At 33.6% G+C, this 9370-nt stretch overlaps 1 protein-coding gene across 1 annotated transcript in view; it reads right to left on the minus strand.

Annotated features, from left to right (window-relative positions):
• Window positions 1-7829: 7829 nt before the first annotated feature.
• Window positions 7830-9370, minus strand: part of LOC117118684 (protein mono-ADP-ribosyltransferase PARP14-like) — a gene marked incomplete at its 5' end in the record, with an annotated part of 17276 nt that continues 15735 nt past the window's right edge. The window contains one exon of the mRNA XM_033263350.1: window positions 7830-8880. Within this exon, the coding sequence (XP_033119241.1) occupies window positions 8606-8880 (275 nt within the window). The remainder of the gene's footprint in view (window positions 8881-9370) is intronic.

The raw sequence follows: 9370 nt of genomic DNA on the forward strand, positions 1-9370 counted from the left end.
ACAGGTCTGGAACTGGTATATTTCAGAAACTTCTTTTAAAGTTCTTGAGTTCTTTGTAAAGACCAAAGATAGCACTGTTTTATACATCTTCTTGAAGTCCCTCAAATGATATTGTACTGTATTGTTCTGATCATCCACAATCATTTCAACTCCATAGTTATTATTGCTACCTCCTCAAATCCGAGCAAATAAATTTGCTTGATTTTGAGTGGTTTATATGGTTTCTTTCTGTTATTGATTTCTTTCTTTTAATTTCATCATTCATTATATTAAGTTCATGTGATAGCCAGATCCAAACAGTCTTGACTGCATATTTTAACCCTAAAATCCTCAGAGACGGTGACGAATAAGCACGGTATTAGCTTCACACCGTCAGTATTTTTTTGTTCTCTAAGTATTGCTGAAAAATGTCAAAGCATTCATCTCCAATCTGTCTACAAGGTCACTTTTTGTCAAATTGTTCACTGTAGAATTGTTTGAAATTACTTGTAGCACGTTCTTCCCAATTAGAGGTGCTACTGAGGTCCGACCCTTCTTCAGAGGCATGCAATTTCAAAATGCAGGGATCATCAGGATTATGTTCTATTTCTATTCCAGCTTTGAGCATATTGTCATTGAAAATCCATGTTATACGAGCAAAAGTAAGAAGGTAAGGATCAACAGGCATAGACACTGGATCTGGTTTCAATTGACAGCCATTTGATACAAATTCCCCAAAGTCACAGTCATAGTATAGGCACACTTCTTGATCTCTCTTCTGTTTGATGCTTCTGTTTTAGGACTGATTTCACCACTATATCGTAAAAATCCAGTTAAAGTTAAAAAATTTTAAGCTTTGTTTAGGCCAACCAATCACGGAAGAAATGTTTTAGTGGGGTCATTCCATACGAATTCAACCAAAGTTGAAAAATGATTACAGGTGACCGACTCCGATTTGGCTCAAATTTATTTTGGAGATACCTTTACACGAATAATGAACACATGCAAAATTTTAGACGTACTCCAAGTGGTTTCGGAGATATGGTTCCACAAAAATTGGGTGCCACCCCCCCCCCCCCTTTTCGAACCAAAATTGATAGGGTATTGGAGGTCAATATCTTGGTAAAGAGGTAGGGGCTGAAATTTGGTACTCAAGGTATTTCTGGCCCAGGCTTTAAGAATCTGCTGTCAGAATTGATCTATCTTTTTTCATTTCTAAGTTACTGCCCTCTCAAATTTGTATTTTTTTATAGGCAGAAATTTAAAAATCAGTTTTCAAGTCCTCCCTGTGAGGATAAGAGCACTTACAGATAGTTAATTGTGCTAGAATCCTGCTATCTGAGGACAGTACTCTGTGTAAAAGAGTGATTGACTATATCCAAGCCATAATATAGGAGTTAGGGATCCCTGAAAAGGGTTCCGGCTGAAAAAAATGACATTTTTGCTGATTTTCGGGTGGCAGGTTCATTATGTGGGCAATTACCCATGGTAATGAAACTTTTTCTACTTAATTGTACATATCTTGCCTCTATTTGGTCAAATTTCAACTTGTTTTCTCATCTTCTTCATTGCTAAATAATTTGGTCAAATGTAGGCGATTTTTACTGAAAACACCTCATTACTCTTTGCTTTAAAGGACAAAAGTTGCACTTTAACAGATACATGCTTAAGTTCAATATTGTTAACTTAAGTATCATTCTTAAAGAAATCCAGCTTACTTGGTAATATTAGCAGAATAGGATGGGCATGTCTGACCAAAGAGAAACTTATTCTACATGTAAACACTGGACGAGGCCGGTGTCTTTCAGTTTATTGGACACTAAGAAACTGTTAAATTTCATGAACAGCATTGTCAGAAGTACACTATGAGCAGCCTCACAGCCAGGAGCTCATAGAAATAATGGTAAATTCATTTGAATAAGTGCAGTGTCCTCGGGAGCAAGTTTGTAAAACCTGGCACTTTGTCCATGTAGTTCAGGTGCAGAGATGAAGCATATTATGTTCTGGAACGGCACCCAGCACGCATTCTTACGAACAGAAGCAAGCCATGAGAAAGGTCCTTTGCCTGAATGATTCATGAAGTGAACACGTCATTATTTTCATCTGAGCACTCGACTATACAGCCTATGTACCAATCCTTGTACTGTACATGCATGAGACATATTTTCCTGGCTGCAATTTGGTAATCCAGTTGGACTGTTGGCTACTCTTTACCCACAACAGTGTAGTGGTCATCAGCTGATGATATCCTTGAAAGAGGACTATGAGATGATTTGACATCCCGTAAGTCCCACTAAGTATACCCTTGGCAGCACAGGACCAGCCTCCTTTGTGAGGGCTCTCTGAAAGCCTTTTTAGGCTGTTTCTGTGGTTCTTTTTCTATGTTGAACCTGTGAAAAAAAATTATTCAGACCTGTGGGATGACGGACATATGGGATGTCCGACTTATGGATTGTCCTACTTATGGGGGACACCTTAAAAAAGATACTAATCATCCTAGAAAATCATTAAATACCTCCATGAAATGATGCAAGTGAAGTTTATGTGTCAGGTTTTATATTTTGAATTGTACCAACAACCTTTGAAAGCAAATGAAATAGGGATTATAGAGGCGTTTTCAGCAAAAATCGCCTACATTTGACCAAATTATTTATAATGAAGGAGATGAGAAAACAAGTTAAAATTTTGAATAAATAGAGGCAAGATATGTACAATTAAGAAGAAAAAGTTTCATTACCATTGGTAATTGCCCACATGATGAACCTGCTACCCGAAAATCGGCAAAAATGTCACTTTTTTCAGCCGGAACCCTTTTCAGGGATCCCTAACTCCTATATTATGGCTTGGATATAGTCAATCTCTCTTTTGCACACAGTCCTGTCCTCAGATAGCAGGATTCTTGCACAATTAACTATCTGTAAATGCTCTTATATTCACAGGGATGACTTGAAAACTGATTTTTTGATTTCCACATAAAAAGATACACATTTGAGAGGGCAGTAGCTTGAAAATAAAAAGAGATAGATCAATTCTGAAAGCCTGGGCCAGAAATACCTTGAGTACCAAATTTCAGCTGCTAACTCTGTCTTATTACCAAGATATTGACCTCCAAAAACCCTATAAATTGAAGTTCGCAATTCGCGAGGCTGAAAAGGGGCTGTCTCTTATACACATCTAGATGTGTATAAGAGACAGTCTCCAATCTGAGTAAACGTCTAGAATTTTGCACTCCAATTTAGCTCAAATTTATTTTGGAGATACTTCTATATGAGTAATGAACGTGTTCATTACTCATATAAGGTACAGTATCTCCAAAATAAATTTGAGCTAAATTGGAGTCGGTCACCTGCGGAACTCTGGTTGAGTTCATATGGAATGACCCGTGGGACAACTCAAAATGTGCACTTCGATTGTATTTTAGGTTTCGTTTTAGGTTTCGTTTAGGACCATGGAGGATTTTTTTTTTTCCATAGTGGGACAACTCAAGTTTACTTTGATTGTATCACATAAAGGGCTTGCTTGCTTGGAAATGTTGCATAACTATTGCATGGTTTTGGATTTCTGCTCAGCTTGGATGCACACTCAGTGGGGATCGGATAAACACATTACTGTATTTTACCTTTTGAAGCCAAATACGTTTTGCTTATTGATTCATTTTTATTGAATTTATTTCAACATAGGCCTGTATACTTGGAATGTATTCTGACAGTAGGACTATTTTTTTTTTTTTGGCTAAAAAAAAGCTCCTAAGCCCAGACTTATCTAGAGATAGTCCAGCCTTCAGTTTAGACTGCAGTTTGAGGCCTGTCATAATATCAGGTATTTTTAAAAATCCGACCAACCGACCGACAATCCCAATTCTTTTTCTATTTCAGGGCAACACAACAATTTTGTATAGCCTGAAAAATATACATATCTTACCTTTGGAGATTTCAAGGCAGCAGAGGACGTACGGTAATTGATTTCAAGGAAAACGGGTGCGCTAACTGGGCAAAAATATAATTTTATTTTTATTCCAAATCATCAATATTTGCATTCGGCGAGTTCGCTAAACAAGTTATAAAATAAAGTTTCGCCTATACTATGCAATAAATTTGGTTTGAACTACAGTACATGACATATCGTTTTAGAAGGTGCATTATTTTAAATTCTCTCATTTGGTCGGTAAATATACAGTTTTAAAATTAGTATAGGTAATACGTAAGATAAACAATCTAAAAGTTAAAATGTTAATGATATTGATGATGGTGATTTAGGCCTTATATAAAAGATGAAATAAATGTCCTTGGCCAGTACGTGCCAAGGAACGGAACGATAATGATAGTGTCGATTATTGTGATCAGGACGACGACATCAACAATAACAAATGGTGACATGCGATGACAATAATGACGATAATTATTAATAATAATTATTATTCCACGGTTGTCATCGCCACCACCAGGACATAGCTGTATGATGTAGGTCTATGCATAGCCTATAAAATGAGACAAGGGTAAGCTAAATTATCAGATACAACTTTTAATTCAAATTAATTATTTCTGGTTATCAATCAGTGGTTCCTCAGTGTACAATATTTTTTTACACAAATACAGTAGGGTAGAGTCAAATACACTTTCCTATGGTTATATTTGCATTTAATGCACGTTCATATATTCAAATTTAACAAAACATTAATTTCATCACGATTTCCAACCACTATGATATTATCTAAATTAATGTAAATACTAATTCTACTGAGTAGCTGTTTAAAGCAAAATACAAGAGAATTTGTCACATGTTCTTATCTAAAATATGATTGACACTTAGGCTTATTATGTAGGCGTTCATACCATAATAGAAAATATTATTCCTATGTTTCAACTTTTGATTATAATGAATGTGCTTCATTTTATTTGTTTTGCCTTACCTACGTGTTGCTTGTAAACATACTGTAATGACATTCAAATGGAAAAGGGAACTCTTATCTATATTCTACATAGTTAACAGAAAACATCCTTTCTATGGTCACAAAATATGTTTTGACAAATTTAGTAACAAAATATGAAGATGCATATTCTTACTCATTCAAATATTACTTTAACCGATTTAGATGTTGTTTAATTATTTTTGAGTTTGCTTTATATCTGAATGAATGTTATAAATATCATTTGTTATGTACCTGTAATTCTTTTAAATAATATAATATTTGGTATTGGTCTTTAGCTTTCCTGGCCGGTGTCACAAACATTCAGGTTCCATTGCAAATTTTCGGTTCTACACATTCTCATTAAACAAAAATTTTGCCTTCATTGGTAAATTGATTCCTCTCATTTAACTACCTTATAGTACAGTGCAAACATATTTCCTTTTATTGAAACTAACAACCGATCGTTTATTAAATTAACGAGGTGAACTTGTATTTGGAACAAAAACTGTGAAAATAGGCCAGAAAATATATGATTTTTAATGTTTTTTTCAACATAAATTAGCTTACACTGTTAATAATTGTTTCAATGATAAATAATTAAACTGTGAAGTTAAGTTGAACATAAGGTACATGCTCGATTGTATAAACTTTAGTTATACTTTAATTTTGTAATACACAGACATCAGTCAAGTGTTTACCCCGGAAGAAAGTGTTGCAAATTTGTGTCCTATAGGCTTTGATCAGCCAGACCACAAAATACCCAAAACTGCATTAGAACTAAAATTTGTGCTACGCTGACCCATTCTTTACGAAATTGTTATGATCTCTTATTAAATTCACTTCTTCCTTATCCTATTTAGTCCTATGTACTGTTTTGTACATATAAACTAAGACAAGTGTAAACAAACTGAATTTAAATAAAAAAATCACAAGTTCATGCATTTACAAGTAGGGCCTACATAAATGTATCAGTAACCTGGGATAGGCTTGTCAAGAGAATACAAGAAAATTTGTCACATGTTCTTATCTAAAAATAAAAAATATGATTGACACGTAGGCATTCACATTTAACCTCTAAGAAGCATGGTGCTCGTACACACTAATCTTTTCAAAAGTCTCAAGTGAAAAATTGACCTCTAACACAAGACCACATTTGGAAATAAAATAAAAATATTTTAAACAATTTAACCGTTTAAGTAAAAATAATGTTCATGATTATGATTTAAAAATTAACAGGAATAATAGTTTTTAACTAAAGATTTGAAATCTGAGATTTTCGGCTATTTCCCAGTGGAAGAAACCCAGCGAATCGTTAACGCATGTTTGAGATCTTATCTCACACATGCCACAATATACAATTTTTAACTAAAATAAGATTAATTAAATTTTTAAACACAAAGTAAAGGCATAATAACCTAACAGTCACTAACCTAAAATTTATCTAAATATACATTTTTCAGAAAACAACCTCACTTTTTTTCAAAGCTCTGAATCCAGGAAACTCACTGCACAGGACGGCCGTATGGAGAACATTCGCGCAACAGGTCGTTTTTAATGATGATCCGTACAGACTGCCACCGATCACCAGCAGACAATGTTTCGTTGTTTAGCAATCACAGGAAGCGAGTTGGATTCCATGGTCATACAACTAGTGTACGACGCAGTAGGTAAATTTTAGCTTTTGTAAATTTACCATCCTCCATCCCACCTTGATGACTGCAATGCAGGTCTGAAGCCTTCTACAATCGGTTTTGAACAATTACCCTCTAATTACAGTATGCTGTTTCTAAAAGTCTAGTCGTAAAGTCTCGATTTAGAGGTCTCTATATTATAAAAATCAAACCCTAAAACCACCAAAATTTTCAGGTCCCAAATGTAGTCTCTAATTGAATACTTGGAAAAGCTTTAAATATCTCATTTAAAGATATTGTATTCTCTAACCAGAAACAGATAAAATATATAGTTTCCGTTAAAGATTTTCCTGAAAAAATTTTTTATAATTTATTACAAGCCAATTTAGAGCAAGGGTCTATGCAAAGGAATAAACAAAAGTATTATTTAACTGTCTTTAGTAGACTGGGATCCTTTGTTCCTAATTCAGATGTTTAATTAATAACTTAATAGCTTACTTAAATATATATAAAGCAATTTAAATATGAAATTTTACTGTTTTAAATTTTTAGCTCATGACAGAGAGTACATCTTTAATGTAGGTCTACATACTAGTTTAACTGATTAACTTGAAAGTTTACAATTCAAAAGTAGTTGAAAGTAAATGGTTTTCCATGCGCTACTAGATTAAAACAACATGCACATGTAGATTTTTAATAGGTATACACGTGCAGAGTCTAGAGAAATACTGGTATAGACACGATGCTTGGGTATTGTGATGTCCGAAACTAATAATTACTGGTATTACAATTAGAATCAATGTATACTTCCAGAGATACCAAGACGTGTATACAGATATGAGCAATTGAGAGTCGTGGAAAGCACGACGGATGGCCTAATGCATGCAATTATTCACATTAAACTAATATTATGACATCAACATATATTGTACACAAGCAAACATAGGATTACAGCTAAAGAAAGCGTGGTAAAACCTCAAGTTTATTTTGGTTCACACCACAGTAATTGGGGCATGTTACGCAAACGCCGGCAAGAGAACTCTGCCTTTGACATTCAATTCTCAGTGTTAACCACTTGACAGAAAAAAAAATGTTATGATATTCCTATTTAAAAGTAACACCTAATTTAAAAATAACACTAAACATTACTACATTATTAACAATACATTTCAAAAAGTAAATTGAAATGATAGCTATTACAAAGGACCAGGTGAGAACTGTCCACCTTGAACGATGCATGACTATACCATAATAGAATATATTTTTCTAATGTTTTAACTTTTGATTATATATATTCATATTGTCTTATCTATATGTTGCTGGTAAACATTATGACATTCAAATGGCAAAAGCATATAATAATAATAATAATAAAGGCTTTGTTTAAACAAGGAAAAACTTGTATCACCTGAAGGTGTTCTTCTACAAGGCCATGATATTAATAAAATAATAAAAAGATTAACACCATTTACTGAACAATTTTTATAAAAGTAAACATAAACAAATTAAAAAACTTAACCACTGGGTAATAGCTGTTTAAATGAATAAACATATGTTGCATTTTGAACTGCACTTTCAAGACTATTCCATAATTTGGCTCCACGATACGAAAAACGTCGCTTTTTTTTACTCCGTTTTGGGTTTTTCCAAAGACAAGACATCATTAGATCTTGTATAGTATTTTTGTTCCTTAGTGGTAGGAATATCTTATACATGTAATAGCCTCAGCATCAATATTATCTACTGTAAATTCTCAAGAGTTAAACATAAAACATCCTTTCTATGGCCACAAACCAAATTCAAATTCAGTAAAAAACTATGAAGGTGCATATTCATTTAAATATTACTTTAAGCAATTTAGATGTTTACTTTTATTATTTTTAAATTTGTTGTTATGAATAATGAATGTTATAACTATCGTTTGTTATTATAATATAATAATTGGTATTGGTCTTTCACTTTCCAGGCCATTCTTTACAAAATTGTTATGACCTCTCACCACTCCTTTCCTTGTGTTATCAATATCATTAGTCATGTGTACTGTTTTGTACATACAACAAGAAAACTGTAAAGAATACAAGTATGCCTATTTAAATGTAATCAGGTAACTGGGATAGGCTTGGACATCATTGAATATGACAAAAATACTGGGATTTGCGACATTATCAACAACACTGTGAAACGTTGAGTTTGGTTGTACTGGGGGTGCCAGCATGCCTGAAGCTCCTCTGGCATAGTTGCCAACGAGAACATGGCAAAAAAACATGTGTTTTTGTCCCTGTGTATTTGGTCTGGAATATGTGTCACTTGCAGAGTACGAGGCATTAGCAGCAAAGTAAGTTCCTGCGCCATATGCAGCCGCTGAAATTGAATAAAGTATTTTGTGTAAAGAATTACTAAGACATATAATAATCTTGCTTTGTATAGTAATTATACAAAAGCACACAATTTGATAAACCAACAAAAATGAAAGTTATTTGCGTATATATATAGAAGTTCATTACCATAATTACATGATATATATTTTTAAAGGTTAAATATATATATATAATATATTATATATATGTGTGTGTGTGTGTGTCGTGGGGAAGGTGTGTGCATGTGTGTAGGAGGTTGATTTACATGTTTTATAATCACCCTTAATTTAAAATTTCAGAGTGATTGCAATTGACCATAATGCCAATTGGAGCGACAAAAATTGCAAAGATAAAGAGAATCACTGGGAACATTTACTTAAAACAACCACACCATTTGGACTCAATATTAGGAACGTTCTCCCAGTACACAAAGTTAAACCAATGGCATTTCAATTTATTCTGGATAAATCATTTGGCTTATTTATTGAGGCACG

This window comes from Anneissia japonica, unplaced genomic scaffold (genome assembly GCF_011630105.1).
Source record: "Anneissia japonica isolate Jap-2015-1 unplaced genomic scaffold, ASM1163010v1 scaffold287578_len28392_cov130, whole genome shotgun sequence".
Taxonomy (NCBI): Eukaryota; Metazoa; Echinodermata; class Crinoidea; order Comatulida; family Comatulidae; genus Anneissia; species Anneissia japonica.